Source organism: Chiloscyllium punctatum, chromosome 22 (genome assembly GCF_047496795.1).
Source record: "Chiloscyllium punctatum isolate Juve2018m chromosome 22, sChiPun1.3, whole genome shotgun sequence".
Classification (NCBI taxonomy): domain Eukaryota; kingdom Metazoa; phylum Chordata; class Chondrichthyes; order Orectolobiformes; family Hemiscylliidae; genus Chiloscyllium; species Chiloscyllium punctatum.
Window position 1 is genome coordinate 55,602,981 of NC_092760.1, and position 25,323 is coordinate 55,628,303.

General features: G+C 41.5%; 1 protein-coding gene across 1 annotated transcript in view; it reads left to right on the top strand.

Annotated features, from left to right (window-relative positions):
• The window catches only part of LOC140493662 (protein inscuteable homolog), a 422,044-nt gene that overhangs the window by 267,845 nt on the left and 128,876 nt on the right, over positions 1–25,323 (top strand). Inside the window, exon 7 of the mRNA XM_072592362.1 lies at positions 23,008–23,133. Coding sequence (XP_072448463.1) covers positions 23,008–23,133 — 126 coding nt within the window. The remainder of the gene's footprint in view (positions 1–23,007; positions 23,134–25,323) is intronic.

The window sequence follows — 25,323 nt, forward strand, 5'->3', positions numbered from 1 at the left end:
GACTGATGAGATGACAATTTATTGTAATCATTTTGTCCACATCATTTTCTGTGGACTGTACATACCCAGCAATGTTCTACTTTGTTCATAGATGGCTATATTGGATCTGTACGTGAACAGTGGACTAGAGGCATGATTAGTTGTGGAGCACAAATTTTCATCTCTACGGCTGGTAGGACGGATTAGCTACTCAACATTTCTGGCTGAAAATTGTTGCAAATGCTTCTGCCTTGTCATTTGCACTAAAGTACTGGGTTCTCCCCTCGATGATGAAGGATGTGTTCATGGAAGCTTCTTGTTCCTTTAACTGTTTAATTGTTCAGCTCTATTAGGGGATTGGTGTATCACAACTGCATATTTTGGTCTAATTTGTATGTGATTTTCAACATAATTTTAATAATTAATACAATATTAACTAGAAATCAAAAATACATGGGAAAAGTGTAACACAATACAAAATATGTGTAAATCTCATCTATTCAACAATATTGGTTTCAAAAACATTGAGAATTACCTGTGGGTAACAATATTAAATCTCTTTGTAACAACTGTTCATTTTCAAACTGCAGTTTCAGTAAAATTGACAGCTTTGATAGGCTTATACATTTAAAAGAATTCCTGTGAATATGACATGCTCTTTTTTTCATCTGTGCCACCTTACCACAACAACAGAATACCAAGTAGTTCGCTAGTATCCTTTTCTCTTTAGGAGAAACAAATATCAGTCTCTTTTTGAACAGCATGCGTTCTCTGAGTTATCCTGACTATTTTCCACTCCATTTCCAGAGAAAGAAGGTCAGGTGACTAGAGTAAGAATTCAATTTTGTCTGTCCATCTGCATCCTGCAATAAAAGTGACTGACTCTTAATCCTTGTAAGTATCCAAATGCTATTATAAAGCCCGATTAGTCTGGTCATTCAGCTTAAAATCAGCAAGAATTGCTTAACTTTTGACCAATTTACATTTTGGTAAGATGAAAAAGAATAGATCATTCTAGAAATTAATCAGGGAATTCAAAAATGATGTCAGTGATTCAGGATGTACAACTTGCCTGATAGATAAGGTTACTTGTGTTGTGCTTACACTCAACAAATCTTTTTAAGGCAATAAAATATATTGGACTGAATCTTATTCTTTTTGACTAAGTCCATCTGTATCTAGTGCAGAAGAGTCTCCGTGAGGTCCTAACCAGATTGTGCTCCCATCTCCTCTCAGCCTAGCATACCCACTGAAGGGTCAATATTTGTGTTGGTAAGGGTTGCAGGAGGCACCTGTACCATTGTTTACTCTGAGACCTTTTACTCTCAGGCGTTTAGCAGTTGGCTACAGTGGGAGTTGAGTGTTTCTCCATTAAGGTGGTAAAGGTGTTGGCTGTACCTGCAACACACAGGAGAGAGAGGGTGTCATAGTCAGTGGTTAAAGTGGTGAGCAATGAATTTGACTAACAATGGGGATTAACTCAGAGTTGCAGTGGGATGATGAGTGGTACTTAGTTTGTTGTTGGGCCATGAATGTCATGGCATCTTCCCAGGGTTCAAGCTGAGAAGGGTCAACTTGCAAGCCTTTGGCATATCCAAACACAAGTGATCCCAGGCTTGCATTATCAAATCTCCAGGACTAAAAGGCTCCTCTGCTGAGCAGGTGTGCAGCTGTGGAACCAGGCAGTGCACTAAGGTGTAGAGAGAGGAAAAGGAGGAAGAAAACATATTGAGGTTACTTGGTGGCTCAGGTGACCAAGCTTGCAACTGATTGATTGCGTATCTTTGTGTAAATTTATTTGATTAGATTCCCTACAGTGTGGAAACAGGCCCTTCGGCCCAACAAGTCCTTGCGAAGAGTAACCCACCCAGACCCATTCACTTACTCCCTTACTAATGAACCTATCATGATGGGCAATTTATCATGGCCAATTCACCTGACCCGCACAACTTTGGACTGTGGGAGGAAACCCACACAGACACAGGGAGAATGTGCAAATTGCACGCAGACAGTTGCCCGAGGCTGGAATCTGGCAGCGCCAGGCGGGTCCCTGGCGCTGCCAGATAGCAGTGCTAACCACTGAGCCATTATGCCACCCCTTTGCTTTAGCTATATTTGTTAGCCTCTGTGTTGGTTGAAGGGGCATTGCTACACAAGCTGACATCACTTCCTGGAGCAGATAAGGTTCCATAGATGGAGGCCTGTGCTGGGAGCCTGCAATATCATGCAGAAGTAAGAGGATCAATGTGGGTACGTGGCATTGTTCATGCTGACTCTTTTGATACTCCTTCTGCAGCATCTCTACTGTACCACAGTCTCTGGCACCAAAGGTTCAGCTGTTATAGAGATGTTCAGCTGTGTCTCTGATAGGGTTGTGAAACACATGGAGGGGGGAATCAAAAATATGGACCTACAGGTTTGTGTCATGTACAGAGCATGGGTTTGTGTGCACTATTCTTTCCCTTTAAAGGCACCTTCAATGGTGATTTGTGCAGAGCTTTTCCTCACAAGGTCAAGTCATTTACCTCAAGTATGGTCTCTACCATTTTCTCCTTGGTTGCACATTTTTGATTTCCAGCTTGATGGAAGACAATGGTGAGTATTCCCATGCCAGTGGGCTTCCACTCTCTGCCTGCATCTTCCTGACCCCCTGAATATCCACATCACTTTCCTAGTAGCCCATCCCATAAATCTCATGGGTTTCATATCTCCCCACTTCCCCACTCAGCATAGCATGGGGTGCCATCACTAGCCTACATTTTTCACCCACATGAGGTATCATGCAAGACATAGTCATTCCACTGCCCCCTGCCCCATACCCTGACTTCACCCCATCAGGCCAAAGTGCCACTGACCATGAGCAACCAGCCCCCCTGCCAAATTACTCCTTTCCTATATCAGCTCCCCCTCACCACTCCTTGCAGATAGTGTTGCGCCCCTCCCACTTCACTCTGCAATTGTAATCCTTCCTTCCCTGAACCTGTAGCCTGTGAAGACTAACTTGCCGAGTATCAACCTTGGAACAACAACTATTCTTGACCCCACCCCATTGCTCCACTTTCCCTTTGTTTCTGTGAACGGACCGACGAACGAACAATGGCCGACCCCCTTGACCATTCTGATCAGACAGCCATGGACCTTTCCAATACCTCGGGAATGTTCTGTTAGCAAAAGCAGCTATCGATAAAAAAGATCCAGCATTGCCTGCAGTGTGCGAGCACAGCCTTTGGCTGCCTGAGAAAAAGGGTGCTCGAGGACATCAGATCCAACACCAAGAGCATGATATACAGAGCTGTGGTGGTTTCCACTCTCCTATATAGCTGTTAGAAATGGTCTATCTACAGCAGATACCTCAAGGCACTGGAACAGTACCACCAGCGCTGCCTGCGCAAGATCCTGCAAATCCACTGGGAAGAAGGAGGCACTAACACCAGTGTCAACAAACAGGCCAACATCCCCAGTGTCAAGGCACTGACCAACCCTGATTGGCTTTGATGGGCTAGGCACTTTGTCTTCATTACCAGCGTGAGACTCCCCAAGCAGGTGCTCTACTCCCAGTTTAGAAACGGCAGGCGAACACCAGGTGGACAGAGGAAACTCTTCAATGAAAGCCTCAAGGCCTTGCTGATGAAATGTGGCATTTTTACAGGCATCTGGGAAACACTGGCCTAAGACCTTCCAATGTGGAGGAGGAGCATCCGGGAAGGTGTGGAGTACCTTGAGATTTACCATCAGGGAAATGCGGGAGCCAGGCAAAAGGAGCGTGCTGCCACACCAATGACCACCACCTGCCCTAAGTGTAACAGACCCAGTGTATCAGTCTGTACAGCCACCTACAGACTAACCCTGAGAGTGGGAGAGAGTCATCCTTATCTGCGAGGGACCGCCGATGATGATGGCAACGGAATTAGTAGCTGAAGTCACACACATGGTGTGTGACAAACTGGAACTTCTTTCATCTTCATTCATCAGTGCCATCTTTAATTCTTATAACATTTAAAAATGAAATTCAGGAATTAGCAGATCTTTCAGCCTCTGTGGAGAGAAGAACAGTTAACATTTATAAAAGCAATATTTCAGTTATAGCTTTCCATATGTGTTTGAGACATATAAGTTATATAAGTTTGTTTTCATTAAGATAGTCAGTAACACATCAATATTTTTATTATGCAGTTAACAAATCTGATTTGTAAATTGTGCCATAGTCTGAATACATAATTATCTCTACTAAGCAAATTTCTGTGAGATGGGTAACCAATTTTTGTTGAATATATTCCTGGAACTTTGATCATGTGACCTTGAATTATGTGACATTTGATCAGGTAGCATCTGACAGAAACTTATAAATGTTATTGTAAAAGGTGTAGCTGTTTGGTTTTGCTGATAGTTTTGTGTTGTTTTGAAGAATCAGGACCCCTTCCTGTGCAGTGCACAAGTTAAAGTCACTGGTATGAAATTTGAAAGTAATAAAATCCTGGACAAAAATTAATTACAGTGGGAGACAGGGAGCAAGGGTTGCTTTCAGTACGGGGAGGATACAAACATCAAACATTATGTGGAAGCAATCTGGAGGAAGGGTAGTTATAAATATGGGAAAAGAAGGTGGCTATGAATCGAAACAAAATACTAGAAATTGCTGGTGAAACTCAACAGGTCTGGCAACATCTGGGGAAAGAACGCAGAGTTAAAGTTTTTGATCCAATGACCTTTCTTCAGATGAAGAGTGTCTACTATTTTCTGTTTTTATTTAGATCTCAAGCACTTGCAGTTATTTTTTGTTTTATTTTAGTGGATATGAATAGTTTGCCTATCAGAGAAAAGCAGCATTGTAGCCCAATGTCCCCTACGTGTGGAAGAAGTTTAAAAAAAGGTATAGATTGTCAAATATGAAAACAAATTTACTGCTGAGGTGGGAAATACAAAATTGTTGACAAAGAACAAATACAGAAAACAATTTTGTGTTTAGTCATGCTAGCTGGCCGTCTGAATGTGTGGACAGAATCCTTGGAAGGTGCCTGGGGTCTCAGTGCCAGATCTCCAACTGATGTGGCCTGCACTTTCAGGTCGCTTTGAGAAAGCCCACCGCATCTTATACATTCAGACACTTGACAGGCCAGCAGCAGGACTTTCCCCAAGACCCAGAAACAAGAAAACTGAAGACCAGCATGATTGGGCGAATTGTACAGAAGAAAGCCTTAATATTTTCTGTGAAAGGTGCAAATAAGAGGCCAGCAGTTCTTTCATATCTGAGTACTGAGCAGGCATCAATATCTGTCAGTATTACACCGTTTTATGCATTGCACACATTCAGAAGCTGAACTGAAAACCACCTATGATTCATTCACACCAGCAAAAGAAACAATGGGCCTTAGACTAAACATCAGCAAGGCATAGATCATTTTCCAGCCTACTCCCACTGCATAAGACTGCACCTTAACTCAAGTACATCATCAAATACTAGACAATGTGAATGAATTCCTATACATCATGTAACAACGCATCAAGGGCAGACATCAATGGTGAAATTCAATCCTGTGTGGCAAGGCAGTTTCTGCTTGTCTGAGGAGCAGAGTGTTTGATGACAAAAACCCAAAACTTGATACCAAACTTACGTTAGCAGAGGCAGCAGAGTTGCTTTTCTGTCGAAGCATTGAAGGCCTGGACAATCTACAGCAGACAACTCAAATCTGCTGAGAAATGTCAACAGTGATGTCTTTGCATATCCAATAGCAGGATTGTCTATCCAATATCTATGTCCCCTTTCAGGCCAACATCCCCAGTATTGAGGCTGTGGTTAAGGTTGTTCAGCTGTGTTGGGTGAACACATTGTCTGCATATCTGACCTCTCCAAACCAAGCTCACTACTTCTATATTAGGAAAAGTGGTTATAAAGAGGACAGATGAAACTTCAAGGAGATCCTTAAAACCCCCCTGAAAAAGTGTAATATCCCTTTGAGTCTTGGGATTCGCTCACCCAAGACCTCCCAATTTGGAGAAGGATCATCCAAGTAGGTGCCACCTATTTCGAGAATCTCCAACAAATCCAGATAGTGGTCAAGTGCAAATCATGGAAGGAATGTACAAAATCCCGAATATCCCACCCACTCACTTCAGCAATCATGACTTGCTCCACCCTAGAAGGATTTCTGAATCTAGTATTAGACTATTTAGGTACATCAGGCCCATCTTCTGAAGAGATTTCCTGAAAAGAAGACATCCAGCTGGGGGAGACAACAAATGACAGCAGGAAGGGGGTGGAGAGCAAAGGAGGGAGTAAGGATTTAGCAGCTCGGACAAGGAGATGGTTCTCGGAGAACATCCTCCATCCACAATCCTGCAGCTAGGGCCCTCAGGCACTCGATGCATTTGAACACTACCAACTCCTTATCCCTTCCGAGAGACTATATGCTTGCTTGTCATGCTGCCTGCATGCTGAACTCTCACCAGTTACTGGTTAAAACCAACAGTGGCAGATTAAAACCCATAAGTGATTACTTTGTGGCTTCAGTTGACATTGGGGTGTCAGGTTGTCAATGAGCCCCACCCACCTCAGTCATAATCAGAGCAGAGCCAATAAGGTGGTGGTTCACCGACCACCTTTGCACCTGATTAAGTGCCCTCTCTGTCACCAAGCCTGCCACAGGGAAAGGTCCAAGTTTCCGCTTTGTAACTGAATGAGTTCTTGTAAATAAAATTCTTCAACAGTGCTGCCTTAGCATTGTCAGATCCGACAAGCATTCTACAGAAATCACAGCCAAAGGACTTCGTGCAAGCCTAACAATCATAATGAACATTAAAAAACTATGTTTTTATTTAGAGACTTTCAAAAGAAATTGTGCTAACTGTACTGATTGTAATACTGTATGGGTGCCTTCAATTAAAATTATTTTTAATTTACCATCAACATGGATAGTAGTTAGTCATTTTCTGGTCGATCAGTTGAACTGTCTTTAAGTTCTCTTCAAAAGTCAATAAATGCCTTCTTGGGTCAGGAGCAAGATGGGAATGAAGAATTAAATTCACTGTGTCATTTCTGCCTGAAATAGAATATACTGCATTAGTGAGTCATGGTGGAGGATAAAGTTTTAAGTACATGACTCAACCTAGACTGCAAACAGCTGAATAGTTTTACAAATTGGAGTTGAGTTGCTGTGGGGAATTAAACTAGTTGGCTTGCACTTCAATTTTATACAGTGAAAGAACTCCAATTTAAAATATTCCTTTACATTTTCTTCTCTTTATATCACGTCAAATGACTAAATGTACATCTCATCTGTGTGACTCAATGGTTTTGTTTGTTCTGTTTTGGACCATATAAATTATTTTTACTTGCAGTATCAGGTATGAGAAGTCCTGCTATATCTTTATTTTGAGGTAGTTTTGTTTGTTCGTAGTGTTAAGACATCACTGACAAGAAGAACATTGATTGCCTATCCCTAGATTTCCTTGAGATGTTGTTGGTGAGTTACCTTTTCTAAATGATATAGGTCTATGTAGAGTAAGTAAACCCAAAGTGTTTTTTGGTAAACAGTTCTGATCTGGCCAATGATGAAGGAACAAAAAAAAACAATTCTGAGTTAGGATAGTGTGTGACATGGGAGGAAATTGCACGTGGTGGTGTTCCCATGCATCACTGCCCCTTGACCTTCTACATGGTGAATGAAGCAGCTTTCACAGTTGTTGTTGAGGAACCCTTGGTGACTTGTTGAAGTACACACTTTGATACACACTGCAGCTATATTGTGTAGAATATAGAGGATCTGAGGCCTACATCTTAATCCTGAGGCAGGCATCAGGATCTGAGAGAATTCCTGGCCTTATACATCTGACTTGGAGCAAAGTGCCTGTAGACAAAGAATCTACATTATTGAGTATGTATGCGTGTTTGTGTGTCTGTGTTTTGTGGAGCAGGTGATTGGACCAACTGATCCATGAAAGAGGTTGGAGGTAGACACAGGGGCTGCTGGATGTAGAGGTCAGCTGTTTGAAAGACCTTTCTATGTGCTGTAGACAAACACACACACATGCACATGCACACACACAGACCTACCTCTATGCCAAGCTACACCCATTATGCCAGGTCAATGTCTGTTCTCAGCCAAGTTTCATTTTGCATTCTTGTCTCAGAGCTCAGCGATCCATGACACTGTTGAAACAGCTAAGGGAAAATATTGTTTGTTTGACAGTTCCAGCTGTCTCATTTCTGTTGTCGATTCCTCAATATTTGTTTTGTGTAAGATTAAGTGATTTGAGTACTTGTCATTTTTTTGTTAACACTTTAAAGGGTCTGATGACTGACACTTCTATTGCTACATTGTAAGAGAACCTTTTTTTTTGAACAGTGGAAAGTTATGAATGAAAAGCTAATTTTAAAAATGATTTGATAATGTATGCTTTGTCACTTTGGTGTTCATTGGTTCTTTACAATGTATCATGGAGCAATGGACATGGAAGCGGCATAACTTGGCAAAGGGCCAGGGGAAGTGGGTTGAGGGGTATATGAGACAGGAGAAGTCACAGACTTTGATTTAGGGATATTGTCTGTCATAAGGAGCACAAGGAGAACCTTTTGAAATTATCTTTCAATAGGTTCCCTCACTTGCGCTATGGGTTTTGCTACCTCTGAGGATCTGTGAATCACAACTCTTTAAAAGGTTGTCTCAACTCCATGAAAATTGTGAAAGAGTAGAACACTCCAATCTCTACAAAGAAGCCAGGGTATGGGCTTCTGACATTAACTAATCCATAGTATTTTAAAACCTGGTGACAATCAGAAATTGGAATGAGGTCAAGAATCCTGGATTTGGGACCTAGTAGGCATTTCAAAAGGGCTTCTGAGTCACTATGATTTAGTGAAAATGCAGGTCTGAATATTTGACTCTTGAATGGGATGCCAACTTGGTGAGTTACTTTATGATTAGATTCCCTACAGTGTGGAAACAGGCCCTTCAGCCCAACATGCCCACACTGACCCTCCAAAGAGCAACCCACGCAGATCCATTCCCCTACATCTTACACTACGGGCAATTTAGTATGGCCAATTCACCCAACCTGCACATCTTTGGACTGTGGGAGGAAACTGGAGCACCCGGACGAAATCCACGCAGACACTGGGAGAATGTGCAAACTCCACACAGACCGTTGCCCAAGGCAGGAATTGAACCCAGGTCCATGGCGCCGTGAGGCAGCAGTGCTAACCACTGAGCCACCGTGCCGCCCATTGCTATTTACCTTTAATAGCATTGAGATTCATGAATGTTGTTGAAGTTGCTAACCATAGACTTGTGCCTTTTGGGAAGGCTTTGGGAGTCAACTTTGTGAATTAGTTTCCACAACATTGCCAGCCTCTGGCCTCCTGTTATAGCCATATAGCTGAGCGAGTTATACTTCTGATCAGTGGACAAAGATGACCACTAGGAAGCTAACGGTGAGCTAATTCTAGAATAACAATAATATTTTTGATTGTCAAGGGAGGAACAATAGACTTTCTCTTGTTGAACATGGCCAATTTCTAACACTTGTAAGGTATGAGTTTAATCTACCTCTAATCATCCTAAGCATAAATGCAGTCCAGATCTTGCTGCATATGGACATTGCTGCTTCACTGTCTAAAGGATTGTGTATGGAACTGGAGAGAGCAGCCTTCAGCAAACATCATCATGCCTGACCTTATGTCCAAGAGAAGTTCATTAATGAAAAAAACAAAAGATATTTGGTTTAGAACAATTAGCCTCCTAATTGAAGTAACCTTAAAATAACTAGTGTGAAAAAATTGAATGGAACCTGAATACACTAAATTCTCCCCATAATGCCCTGTCCTCTCTATAATTCTGGTTGAGTTGTCATCCCTGGCAGGCCCTCAGAATTGAGAATGATTTCTGTCAGGCTGGATGTTGCTCCTGATGATTGGAAGGATAGTTAGCGTCCATCCAGGAAAGCTGTTTTCCCTGCTAGGGAGCCTAGAACCATGGGTTATAATTTGAAAATAAGGGGGACTCCATTTAGAATGGAGGCGGGAATTTATTTATTTTATCAGAGGGCTGTGGATCATTGGAATTCTCTTCACCAAAGGGCTGTGGAAGCTTAGTCTTTGAAAATGTTTAAAGTAGAGAATGATAGATTTCTGATTACCAAACGTTATGGGAATAGTGTGGGTAAAAACCATTCAAGTGTTTGATTAGCCATGATCATATTAAACGTTGGAGTAGGCTTGATGGTCTGAATGACCCATTCTTGTTCCTATGTTCAATATATCTGTAGCTCACCACTCTCTGATAAGTGAGGCCAGCAGATCGATACTGGAGAGACATCTGGCCTTGCTCCCGTTTTCACCGCCTGATTCCTACGTCATATTTATAGTAGGGAGACTGGAAAAGAATAACTTAACAAACAAACTTGAATGCAAAAGTGTTAGAACAAATAGAAAAATGTGAACTGAAGATTAAACTTACAAAGTGATAGGAGAACTGAAGGAAGATAGGGAATAAATAAATCAAAGTACACAAAATGTGTATTGATATTTAAGTTATTAGTTTAGAGTTAATATCGTAGAAATAAAGTTGTTAAAGTCATGAATAGCTCTAATAAAAGTGTCACAGTCTGTGAAAATAAACAACAAATAGTTACTCAAAGAGAGATCAATATCCTTTAATTTGCCAGCAATGTAAAAGGATCAATAACTTTGTAACTGTCTGTGTGAATGAGTTCTGAATACTTCTGTATTTACAAGGCATTGGGGGAAATTAAATTTTCATATCTGACTCAAGTGAGAAAATGCATCCAGACATCACCTTTTGGGTTGCTTCACTGGATATTACTTCAGTTAGATCTACAATTATTTACCAGAAACATTGTATTGTTAATACAATACAATATTGTCCCTGGGTTTACAGTGTGTCTATAAACTTCATGGATGCCACTTCATATTAGAAAATGGCCCAAAGGGAAAATAAAATGTAAACAGACAACTTAAATTGTAGGTGTTGGTGTGAAGAAACAAGGTTTTTATTGTTAAAGTAATAATCTTTGTTAGCATTATCTGTTCAAATTTCTTTATCTTTATTCCAATGTACTGTAGAATATGAATATTTTAGGAGCAGTTTAAATTTTATCTTGAAACATTAACGTGGCAAGAATTACTTTTTGATCAGATTTTAAACAAATACGTTTTAGAACATAGAACATAGAAGAATACAGCGCAGTACAGGCCCTTCAGCCCTCGATGTTGCGCCGATCAAAGCCCACCTAACCTACACTAACCCACTATCCTCCATATACCTATCCAATGCCCGCTTAAATACCCATAAAGAGGGAGAGTCCACTACTGCTACTGGCAGGGCATTCCATGAACTTACGACTCGCTGAGTGAAGAACCTACCCCTAACATCAGTCCTATATCTACCCCCCCTTAATTTAAAGCTATGCCCCCTTGTAATAGCTGACTCCATACGTGGAAAAAGGTTCTCACTGTCAACCCTATCTAACCCCCTAATCATCTTGTACACCTCTATCAAATCACCCCTAAACCTTCTTTTCTCCAATGAAAACAACCCCAAGTGCCTCAGCCTTTCCTCATAGGATTTTCCTACCATACCAGGCAACATCCTGGTAAACTTCCTCTGCACCCGTTCCAGTGCCTCCACATCCTTCCTATAGTATGGCGACCAAAACTGCACACAATATTCCAGATGCGGCCGCACCAGAGTCTTATACAACTGCAGCATGACCTCAGGACTCCGGAACTCAATTCCTCTACCAATAAAAGCCAGTACGCCATATGCCTTCTTCACTGCACTATTTACCTGGGTGGCAACTTTCAGAGATCTGTGTACATGGACACCAAGATCCCTCTGCTCTTCCACACTACCAAGTAGTCTACCATTAGCACAGTAATCCATCTTTTTATTACTCTTACCAAAGTGAATCACTTCACACTTAGCTACATTGAACTCCATTTGCCACCTTTCTGCCCAGCTCTGCAGCTTCTCTATATCCCGCTGTAACCTGCCATATCCTTCCTCACTGTCTACAACTCCTCCGACTTTCGTATCATCCGCAAACTTGCTCACCCAACCTTCTAACCCTTCCTCCAGGTCATTTATAAAAATGACAAACAGCAATGGTCCCAAAACAGATCCTTGCGGAACACCGCTAGTGACGGCACTCCAAGATGAACCTTTGCTATCAACTACTACCCTCTGTCTTCTTCCAGAGAGCCAATTCCTAATCCAAACCTCCAACTCACCCTCAATGCCATATCTCTGTATTTTCTGCAGTAGCCTACCATGGGGGACCTTATCAAACGCCTTACTAAAATCCATATATACCACATCTACCGCTTTCCCCTCATCTACCTCCTTAGTCACCTTCTCAAAGAATTCAATAAGGTTTGTGAGGCACGACCTGCCCTTCACAAAACCATGCTGACTATCCTTGATCACATCATTCTTATCCAGATGTGCATAAATCCTATCCCTTACAATTCTCTCTAAGACTTTGCCCACAACAGAAGTGAGACTCACTGGCCTATAGTTACTAGGATTATCCCTACTCCCCTTCTTGAACAAGGGAACCACGTTTGCTAGCCTCCAGTCCTCTGGCACTACTCCTGTCGACAAAGAGGACACAAAAATCAAGGCCAATGGCTCTGCAATCTCCTCCCTTGCTTCCCAGAGAATCCTGGGATAAATGCCATCAGGCCCAGGGGACTTATCTATTTTCACCCTTGCCAGAATTTCAAACACCTCTTCTCTACATATCTCAAAGCCATCCATTCTACTTATTCGTGCCTCAGTATTCATATCGACAACAATGTCCTGTTCCTGAGTGAATACTGACGAAAAGTATTCATTCAGCGCCTCCCCAATCTCTTCAGCCTCCACACGCAACTTCCCATTACTATCCTTGATTGGACCTATTCCTTCCCTAGTCATTCTTTTATTCCTAACATACCTATAGAAAGCCTTAGGGTTTTCCCTAATCCTACCAACTAAGCACCTTTCATGTCCCCTCCTTGCTGCTCTTAGCTCTCTCTTCAGGTCCTTCCGGGCTACCTTATAACTCTCAATTGCCCCTATTGAACCTTCACGCCTCATCTTTACAAAGGCCGCCCTCTTCCATTTAACAAGGGATTCCAACTCCTTATTAAACCACGGCTCCCTCACACGACCCTTTCCTCCCTGCCTGATAGGTACGTACTTATCAAGGACACTCAATAGTTGCTCCTTGAACAAGTTCCACATATCAATTACGCTCTTGCCTTGGAATCTACTTTTCCAATCCACACATCCTAAGTCATGCCTCAACGCATCATAATTTCCCTGCCCCCAGCTATAACTCTTGCCCTGTAGTACACACTTATCCCTCTCCATCACTAGAGTAAAAATCACCGAATTGTGGTCACTGTCCCCAAAGTGCTCACCTACCCCTAGTTCTAATACCTGGCCTGGTTCGTTACCCAGAACCAAATCCAGTATGGCCTCACCTCTTGTTGGCTTATCTACATATTGTGTCAGGAAACTCTCCTGCACACATTGCACAAACACTGACCCATCTAACGAACTTGAGCTATAGCTTTCCCAATCAATATCAGGAAAGTTAAAGTCTCCCATAACAATCACCCTATTACTGTCACTCTTCTCCTGAATCATCTTCGCAATCCTTTCTTCAACGATTCTAGGACTATTAGGAGGCCTGTAAAAGACTCCTAACTGGGTGACCTCACCTCTCCTATTCCTAACCTCAACCCAAACTACCTCAGATGGCAAATCTTCGTCCATCTTCCTTTCCACCGCTGTAATACTATCTTTGACAAGCAAAGCCACACCCCCCCCTCTTTTGCCCCCACCTCTGACCCTACTAAAACATTTAAACCCTGGAACCTGCAACAGCCAATCCTGTCCCTGATCTAGCCACGTCTCCGTAATAGCCACAACATCGAAGTCCCAGGTACCAACCCACGCTGCGAGTTCACCTACCTTATTTCGTATACTTCTGGCATTAAAGTATACACACTTCAAGCCACTCTTCTGTTTACAGGCACCCTCCTTTAAGATTGATGCCATATTCCTAACCTCCCTACACTCCAGGTCCTGCACCCTACAGCTACAGTCTGGGTTCCCATGCCCCTGCAGAGTTAGTTTAAACCCCCCCCAAGAGCACTAGCAAACCTCCCCCCAAGGATACTGGTGCCCCTCAGGTTCAGGTGCAGACCTGAACTATATGACTATATCTATTTGGCTGTTAAGGAAAATGACATATCTCACAAGCAGCTTTTATAAAATATGTAGAAATTGCTGAAGAAATTCAGGAGGGCTGGCCACATCTGTGAGAAGAAAGCAAAGTTAATGCTTCGAGTCTGGTGACTCTTCATCAGAGTTCTGATTATAAAGCAGTGAACTCAAAATGTTAATTCTGCTTTCTTCCCACAGATACTGCCAGACCTACTGGGTTCCTCCAGTAATTTATGTTTTAGATTTCCAGCATCTACGTCCTTCACTTTATTTTGGAAGATGTAAATGGCTGTGGTAATAATCCCAGCCATGATAATTACATATTCTTTTTAAGTCCCTGCCTGATCACCATTTTACTTTTAAAATCATTCTGTTTTTTGACTATTGTGCGGTAGTTTATAATGTTCAGATGATAATCTAGAGCATTATACTAGGAGCATGGAGAAGCAGTGTTTTCAACATCTGACAGATTCAGGAGCAATACCACTGAAAACAGCAAAGAGCAAAAGTGAAAACACTTTCCAAAATTTGAAATGTACAATTATTTCTGCCATAATGCGATAGTTCCATTCTCATGCAATCCCGTGTTATGAGAAAATTGCATAATAGCAGCACCATTTAAACTAATGGGACCGAATCATGTTATAACCAGTACTTGTTTTAAAAGTTTTCGCTTTAGAAACACAGTCCCCAATTCATCAATCACATTATAGAGAATTCACATTCACAAAATGTGCATTATAGCAGAATGACCTGTACAACAACAAGATTTTTGCTATCAGGGTTCAGTTTATCCAGTGAGTAGCTTATGCCATGGAATCTATCATTCGGACCTGATACTTCCATGCTCCAAACCTACAAGTCTATCCTAGCCAGGAATGCAAGGAAAGAGCCATCATTTTGACTCCTGGTCACACTCTAAGAACCACATCACCAGTCCCTGTGTTGGAATCTGTCGACGACAGCATTTAGGGCAGCCTTCAGTGGATTGCAAACATTCAAATGCCTATGTGAGCTGCTTCTTCTTTGAATCCTTGAAACTTTTGGGATGTTGCTATCTCATTCTGTTTCTGTTGAGAGTTTGAATTCTGAGCAGATAGATCTACATTGGACATGCTCTCTTCCATACACCAGCCTCAAGAGAAATGTTGGGACATGACACACCTCTTCACTCTGATTTTGTACATCTCACTAAAGCTTTCAACCCTGTCAGTAAAGCGTATGTCGGCATGATTTTGGAGAAAATGGATAGCATATGGGGGCAATAGACCATCCATGGGAGAGAAGATGGACACATTTCCAAGATGTTTTAGACATCAAGATAGCCAAAGCCAGAAGACACACAAAGTTCTGCTTAAATTATACTTGCAACTATAACATGATGGCTCTGAATGTCAATTTTCACACCTGGGAAAGACTAGCCAACGAAAGGGAAATGATATCATTGCCTCTGGGCCAGCATGTGTCAGGATGACGATCGGTGGTTACAGCAGCTTGACAAGAACCCATAATAACATGCGGGAAGTACCTTATATATGACACTGTGGCAGAAATCTGTCTCCCATGGATTGTTTTATTCAATCATCAGCAAGAGTGCACCACATAAAATGGTCTCAAGCCCAATACATTTGCGACATATCCATCATCTTAGGTGAAAAGATGCCAACAATGTGTTGGAACTTGCAAGTACCTTGAGTTCTGAGTTTGAAACCAGCTCAAATTTAAGGTACTTTCATGTCTGTTTAACATCCACATGTATCCCATGTTTGGACCATCTCAAACAATTCTTTGTGGCTTCACTGTTCAAAATTACATTTTTGGGAAATACAAAAAAAATTGTTTCTTTCCTATCCACCTTTAAGGAAAATATAATGAAAATTACTATTGAAACCTAAAATCCATCATGAATAGTAGTTCAGAAATACTGATTTTCTCCTGGTTCATTTTTTACTTCATTGAAGGAATGGACCATGTAAAGTATACTGGGCTGTAAGTCGGGCAGCAGTCTTAGACATCTACACTGGGTATTCTAGGCTCAATCTGAGGTTAGAAATATTGAAAAATGATGATTTGATTGGAAGCATTTAAGTAGCAAATATTAATCACTACATATGCAAGTAGCACAGTGCTTAGCATTGTTGCTTCACAGCGTCAGGGACCTGGGTTCAATTCCAGTCTCGCGTGAATGTCTGCGTGGAGCTTGCACATTCTTGCCACGTCTCTTGGGTTTCCTTGAGGTGCTCCGGTTTTCTCCCCAAGTGTGCAGGTTAGGTGGATTGGTTGTGCTAGATTTTCCATAATGTTCAAGGATGTATAGGTTTGCAGATTAGCCATGGGAAATGGAAGGTTATGGAGATAGTATGGGATACTCTTTAGAGGAGCAGTGTGAACCCAATAGACCGAATGACCTGCTTCTGCACTGTAGGGTTATATGATTTTCTATGGAGTAATCAAGATACATAAGATTTCCATTGCTTGTGTTAAATAATGCTGGTAAATCTAAATAGCAAAGAGCTTAATACCCTTTCCAATAGTACAAATAGAATGGACATAATATATGAGGAGAGAGAGTGGATGGGGCGAGCTGTTTTCTAGTAAGTAATGGAGGAGCAGGAGTAGATCATTCCATTACTCTAACCAATTCTGCCATTCAGTTAGATTGTGATAATCTGCACCTGAGTTCCATTCTCTCACACTTGCTCCCATCTCTTGATAGCTCTACTGAAAATAAATGTCTTCCTCAGAGTTGGATATATCTTCTTCCATTACATTGTATTATTACATTGTCAGCATGAGTGGTACTGTCAATTTATATTCCAGGTTTATTCCAGATTGATCAAATGCAAGTACCTTATTTGCGGCACGGTGGCATAGTGGTTAGCACCGCTGCCTCACAGCGCCAGAGACCCGGGTTCAATTCCCACCTCGGGCAACTGTCTGTGTGGAGTTTGCACATTCTCCCCGTGTCTGCGTGGGTTTCCTCCCACAGTCCAAAAGTGTGCAGGTTAGGTGAATTGGCCATGCTAAATTGCCTGTAGTGTTAGGTAAAAGGGTAAATGTAGGGGAATGGGTCTGGGTGGGTTGCTCTTTGGAGGGTCGGTGTGGACTTGTTGGGCTGAAAGGTCAGTTTCCACACCGTAAGTAATCTAATCTAAGATTTGAATTTACAGGTGAAGTTATACAGATTCTGCCTGGCAGTGCTTTGTAGGTAATGGAGAGCATAAAATACCCTGGCTGGTCTTCCTATCTGCTTCTGAACTTCCACAACTTTATGGGGGGTAAATGAGGCATAGGTTGCTGTACCCAATCTCAACCACAATTGACACCTTTAAGAACTTAATTAATGGTCAGATATGGGCAGTTTGTTGCCTGGCCTAAATTTTAAGTCCAACAGAAGATTGTCAGGGGTGGCTAAGAAGCATCGCAGTTGGAATCATAGAATCCTTAATGTATGGAAACAGGCCTTTCGGCCTATCGGATCCACACCAATCCTTGAAAGAGAGTCCCACCCCATTTCTGTAATCCTATATTTCCCACGGTTCATCCACCTAGCCTGCACATCCTTGTACATTATGGGCAATTTAATATGGCCAACCCACCTAGCCTGCACATCCTTGTACATTATGGGCAATTTAATATGGCCAACCCACCTAGCCTGCACCTCTTTGTCCTGCAGGAGGCAAATAGACCACTGGAAGAAAAGGCATGCAGATGCAGGGAGAATGTGCAAACTCCAGTTGGACAGTTACCTGAGGCTGGAATCAAACACGACTCACTGGAGCAGTGAGGCAGCAGTTCTAAACACTAAGCCATGCTGTCTGGGCCTAATGCAAAGAGGAGGCTCCTGCTTTCATAGTTTTCTTTCCACGTTACGCCAGTTCACCCAAAGTCGCCTCCTGCAGTTGTTCCTCCCCTCCAGCATTTCAATCATAGTGCTCAACCCTATTCCCTACACTAGGAATGCCCTCCTGTCTCTGATGTGAGACCCCACTTCATTTCATTCTGACTCCAGAATCCGAAGACTCCTTACTATGGCCTGGTGATGAGAATGGAAGTGCAGAGCTGCCAATCAATCAGATTTACTGGTCACCCTCTGAGGCAGGAGGTCCTCCTGAGTGAGTTGCGGATCTCTTGCCTCCAAGCAACTAATACTCCTGAGGGGCTGTTGGGCATCTGGTATCAGCAGGGAAGCATTCTCCGTCAACTCTTCAGGGGGTATGATGGGTAACACTGCCTCCTGAAAGTTTCTGCCCCATGCCACAAGATTATTAATACAGGTCCAATTCAATAACAAAACCATATGCTATCATACAGTCTTGAAGCCAGTGCATGATTAAAATTTTTATTCTTAAAAGGCTGTAAAAGTTCAAAGCAAATTGATTTTGCGCAATCTTAATCCAATTTCTAGGGAGCTGAATTCTGCAATGCATTAATCAATTCTGTCCTTATTTCCACTGCTCCTGAATAAACATATCCACTGGACAGTCAGAGATTTGCTTGGATTGCTAACAGGGCAGGTTGTACCTCCACAATCCGGCAGCCTCCGTCTTTGCCAGATGTCCAACACACTCTCTGGGCTCCTGTCCAGCACCATTCCCTTGCACTGAGAGTGAAGGCCACTGTGTCTCTGTCCGCTTGCTGTCTCATTCAGGCTTGACTGCTGATACTTCCCAGGAGGAATTAACAAATTAATGAATTAGTTTCTATTGTCACGTGTACTCAGGTACAGTGATATATGAGTACAGAGAAAGGTTTACAAAGCCGCTCTTCCTGGCACCATCTTAGGTACAAAGGTACCAAGACACACAATCTTGGGTGTGAAGCAGAAAATAAAGAAGCAATTTAAAAGTTCAACATTACAGTGCTGCTCAAGTGCTTAGCCATGGGCCTGCATCCAGGTCCTTCTATCCCAATGCAGAGAGCAACACCAGCAGGAAGCAGTTGGCCAGCCTGCAGTGTAAAAGCGGACAGAGCCGATGAGCTCTGGGTAGGAGCCTGTACGCTGTGCTGCTACTCCTCCCCCATCTCCCAATTAAAATGGATGAGTTGTCGCTGTTGAAGAGTGACCACTTTCGAGGAGGTGCTTCAGAAAACCAGCTGGTGTAGTTCTCTGAGTAACAGAGAGAAGGAGATCGAACCGGGGTACTAACCCAGTCTGTAACTAGCAGTAAATCCCATCAGCAATTAACAAACATTCCACATTTAATGAGCAGTAAACCACTTGGTACTAAGTGCTGCCTTTTTAATATTAACTTCAAAATTGCACGATAGAGAATGAGATGGGGATTGGGTGCTTTGTGATGTCTTAAAGTGGAAGTACCGTGAGTGCTGGATACTGAGGTTGCTGGAGCAGAGTCCGAATAAGAGAGCAATAACCTGTTCATTACTTATGTACGATAAATGATAAAATAACAATGGTCGTCATCAAGACATGTTGTGATAAAACAACATGCTTTTATGTTCAAGAATTAAAATTAATACCTATTACAACTTTACACATAAATTTGAAATAAATTATCCTTAAACTCTTTTTTTGTATAAAGTAGTTCTTCTGCAATAAATTAAAAGTAACAATTATGTAGTGATTGCACTTAGAGCAGAAGAGAACTTTTTACAGTTTTCACCTGCAGTGTCAGTGTATTTATTAACTGCTATCTGCTTTAAGGAAGGCATAAATTCTCATCCCTATGAGGATTTGTTTGAGCACTTGCTGCATGGTTGACCTTGGTGTTGAGATATATTACCCACAAAAGTAATTTCTTTCAGCCTTTGAATTCCCTGCTCCTTTTAAAAGATTTAACATCTTAGGAGGGAGCTTAAAGTGTTTAATATTCATAAATTATTGCATGAAAAGCACAATTATCTGATATTTAGCTGATTTGTTGTAGGACAGTACTCATCAGTAACACCAGATCATTCAAAATATAGAACTGCAAAGGTTCCTTTAGTGTACATGTTGCCTTGCACTAATTCATGAACTTTATGTTTTGTACCCTAAACTCAAGACAGAATCATATCAATATTACAGTTTAAACTAGAATTGTAAAATTGATCAATTCTTGTAGGAAAGATTGTCATTGAATTCCCAAGCGCAAGAAATAAGAAATATTTAGTACTCAAATAATTGTTATTTCTCTGAGTAACAGAGAGAAGGGGATCTAACCAGGGTACTAACCCAGTCTATACCTAGCAGTAAATCCCATCAGCAATTTACAAACATTCCACATTCCAATTCAGATATACCGTAAAGTCTTTTTCCTGTAAATGTATTGAAATATCATGAACCTTACATCGTTTTGCCACTCATCTTTTGAAAACTTCCAGGCCATCAAACCAATTGCAATCTAGCAGTTACTGCTTGGGCTTTAAGTTACTCTTATTTCTCTTGCTTGCTATAATTCTCTGACCTCATTGCTGCCCTTTCCATCATATGTAAGAATTAGCTTTCCATTTATCACATCTGCAAAATATTCGACTTTTTGTAGGGTATGTTTTTCATACACTGTTACTTTAGGGGCAGACAATGAGATTTTGTAAAAGAAAGAAATGTTTCATATCACGATAATATTTCATTAACAAGTTATCTTGCCCGACGTTTCATGCTTTGCCATAGGCAAGGTATTTGAGGATGACACACTACTAACGTGGAATCTATTTCATCCAAATGACTGTCATTATTTTCATGCAAATGCTTTTAAAAATATAATCATTATAGGAAATTTTTTTTTAAAACTGGAAGAGTTGCACATGCTGGAAATCAGAAACAAAAGCACAAATTGCTGGAAAAGCTCTGCATGTCTGGTGGCATCTGTGGAGAGAAATCAGAGTTAATATTTCGGGTCCAGTGTCCCTTCCATGGAACTGATGGTAGCGAGGAAAATATTAGTTTTAATGCAAAAGATAGGGTGGGGGGGGGGGGGGGGGGGCGGTGGGGGGTGAGAGGGTGTGTGTGTGTGTGTGGTGGGGATAAGGAGTAAGTGATAGGTGGAAAAAGAGCCCAAAGAGAGAGAAGAGTAGTTGGCTGGACGAAGGAGTGGATTACAATCAGGCTAGGAAGGTGAATAGCTGTTAATGGGGACTGTTAGTGGCTAACAATGGGTTGTGTGTAACAGCAGACTTGTAATAACAAGGCCTGGTGTGTGGGGAGGTTGGGGTAAGGACATGGGACAGCTCAAGATGGAAAATGGTTGAACTTAATATCAAGTCCAGAAATCTGTAAAGTTCCCAAGCGGACAATGAGGTGCTTTTCTTCCATTTTGCGTTGAGTTTTGCTGGAGTACTGGCAGCAAACCTGAGACAGCCATGGAAAAAGGTGATGTGTGGTGTGTTGAAATGGCAGGCAACTAGAAGCTCAGGGGTGTCCGTCCGTCTGTCTGTCCATCCATCTGTCTGTCCATCCATCTGTTTCCCCTTCCCATCCCACTGTATCTCTACCTTTGGAATCTATCTTGTTCTCTCTCTAATGGATTCAAATGGATTACTCAATTTGAATCAAACAAACTGAAATATATATCAAAAATGATTGTGGCAAGCAATTTTTTAAAAAGTGTCGATCAAATCATTATGTTATATATATATATGCACACACACACACTAACTCCAGAATTTAATTATGTGGGAATTGAATTTTGTAGCCACCAGTTCAGCTATGTGACAAGGGAGCATTTATCTTATACTGGTGGTTGCTCCGAGAAGGAACTAGTAATTCACCTTCTTAAAACGATGCAGTTTTTATGATAAGAGATTTGTATGGGACATTACTATATTAACTATAGCATAGTAACCTTGTTCAGTTTATGTGCCTGTTGCAGTTCCAACTCCATTTGTACTGGCATATAAACCAATTTCTTTTCTGTATTTTGCATCTATATTTTGATTCAGTTTTATCAAATAGATCTAGTGGTAGTTTGAGAGGTGTGTGTTGTATGATAAACCTTCATCATAATTCAGCATGTTGTATGAGCTAGTTGGTTTCTTGGTCACCATGTTGTAAATTTGCTGCCAGCAAACCTCTTGTAGGATCTACACTGCCTAATTGGGTTAGGACGGTAGAAGAAAATCCATTGGTAGTCCAATGTGAAGAGGTTTTTGTCTTAAACAAGATGTAGTTTATTGCTTGGTAGTAATCAGGTACGAGGGATACTTGGACTCGTGTGCACAGCTCTAGAATTAGAAGGGGTAAATTTAGAACGGAAATGAGGAGATATTTCTTCAGCCAGAGAGTGGTGGGCCTGTGGAATTCATTGCCACGGAGCGCAGTGGAGGCCGGGACATTAAATGTCTTCAAGGTAGAGATTGATAAGTTCTTAATCTCGCAAGGAATTAAGGGATATGGGGAGACTGCAAGTAAGTGGCGTTGAAATGCCCATCAGCCATGATTGAATGGCTGAGTGGACTTAATGGGCTGAATGGCCTCACTACCACTCCTATGTCTTATGGTCTTAATTCCATTAATATGATAGGTATTGTTACTAAGACTGTGAGGAGATCTAGATGTAGTTCTTTGTTTAGTTATACATATAGGTCTATGTCCAGATCTATGCTCCCCACTTAAATCCTTATGATATCATTATATTGGGTGGAGGTTAATGCACTCTCAGCATTAACCATTTAAAAGGCAAACACGTTTCGCAACAGTGTGCATTACCATTAATATTGAATCAGAACTTGAAAAGATGGAATTTATAGTTTCTTCCAATTTTTCACAATCATCAAAAATACTATTGATTGCTGAGTAGAGGTTTGTGTGGAATAGTCTTTGAATATGTTTTAAATGCTCCATGTTATTTCCTTGCAGGAAGGAGGGGTGGCAGTACTTTTCAAGCTGTGCAGACAGGACGCTCCTAGTTATTTGCATGTGCATGCCCTGAGAGCACTGACATCAATATGTACTGTGGAGGAAGGCATCAATGAACTTGAGAAGGTATGGCAATATGTGTTAAATAGAAAGTACAATGTAAACTTTTTTGTATTTAAATTGATACTAGTGAGCAATGTTACTGACAAAAATTCTAAAGAATGTATTAGACGTTATAGTGTGAATTGATCAAATTCATTTCTGCTCACTCTGGAAGTTGTTAGAAGTACTGACAAAAAAAGAATTGTGTATGAATTGGTGCCCATATTTGAAGAGTATTCTTCCAATATTGATCATCACCAAACAAAAAAAAGTAAATGAGTAAGGGAGCATTTCACAAAAACACTTGTATAAGTGGTTGGTCTCTCTATAATTTCAAGCTAAGACTGATTTTTGTGTGGGTATGAATGTTAGTCTTTTGAGGATGCATTACAAACTATTCTGCAGCTACTATTGAAAATGTGTATGGTGAGCAAACATATAGCAATCAGGTACTAGTTACATTAGTATGATAGATATCATTACTAAAACTGTGAGGAGATCGAGATGTATTTCTTTGTTTTATTATACACATAGGTCTACTTCATTTGAGATCCACACTTCTGTTCCCCACTGAAATCCTTATGATATCATTATATAAAGAGTTTTTAAAATTCATTCATGGGATGAGGGCTTGCACTGGCTAGGTCAGTATTTATTGCCCATCCTTATTGATCCAGAGGGCAATTAAGAGTCAAACACATTGCTGGAAGTCTGGAGTCATATGTAGGCCAGACCAGGTAAGGATGGCAGTTGGGATTTCCCCCAGGCAATCAGCAATGGATTCATGATCAGTGTCTTATTTGCAGATTTTCAAAAAATTAAATTCAAATTCCACCATCTGCTGTGGCATAATTCAAACTTGGGTCTCCAGAGCATCATCTGGGTCTCTGGAATTAATTGTCTCATGATAATACCATTAGGCCATCGCCTCCTGCAGAAATCAGGGCTTGCCTGGGATTTCAACTGGGACCTCTCACTTATCTACCATATTCCGTAAGTATGATTCATACCCCAAGACCAATGAGTCATTACTGGAGCTTCACCAAGTTATCAGCACATTTCTTTTTCTGGCCTTTGTTAATCCACTAAACTGTTTTGATTAATGTAGATTCGATATTCCATCAATTACTTTGATTCAGAATCTGAATATTTCGTTCTGCAGGCTGTGTTTACGATACGATTCCTATTTGTATTTCAATAATGTAACTGAAACAGAATTTTGAACATTTAATGTCATCAGTTCTCCAGTGATGGATCGCAATCCAGTAGTATTCGCAAGTATCAGCAATCAGGCCTTTTTTATATATGCGTACACTGATAATTTGGGGTTTTGAGTTGAATTCAGACACTTGAGGAACAGAGTGTTTGAAGTCTTAGACATTAAACCCAGGAGCAAGCTCATGAGCTGCAGAGCAGCTGTGGCTCCGTCCTCCTGTATGCATCAGAATCGTGGACCATGTTTAACAGACACCTCAAATCTCTGGAGAACTATCACCAGCACTGCCTTCGCAAACTTCTGCAAATCTACTGGCAAGTCAGGCATATCAACATGACCATCCCCTCCCAGGTCAATATTGCTAGCATTGAGGCACTGGTGATGTATGATGAACTGCAATGAGTGGGCCACATTGTCCACTGCCTGACACAGGAGTCCCATAGCAATTGAGTTCCGCAATGATATGTGATCACTAGGACAGCACTGAGAAATGCTACGAGGACGTATTGAAAATTACGCTAAAGAAATACAACACCCCCACTGGCATGTAGGAATCGCTTGCCCTGGAATGCACAAACTGGAGAAGAAACAATTGTGAAGACACCAACCATTTCACATGTCACTGAGTGGAGCATGTGGAGGCCAAGTGTAAGCAGCGGAAAGACCGTGTAGAATCCAGGGTACCCTCCTGTCCCCAACCTCCCACCCCAGCCCCCAACCTCTCCAACCTCATTGACGTCTGCCTGCTCATCTGTGGCAGACTTTATAGTTGCAGAACTGGACACTTCAGCTACAGTAGAACCACCTCATCCACAGAGTGAAAGCAAGTCATCCTTGACTCTGAGGGATTGCCAAAGAACAGAAGAAGAGATACGATCTTAAAATTTATAGATTACACAAAACTTGAAAATATAACCAACAGTGAACAACATGCACTTACAGATGACATAGAAAGGTAGATAGACTGGCTGGGCGTATGTCAGATGAAATTCACTGCA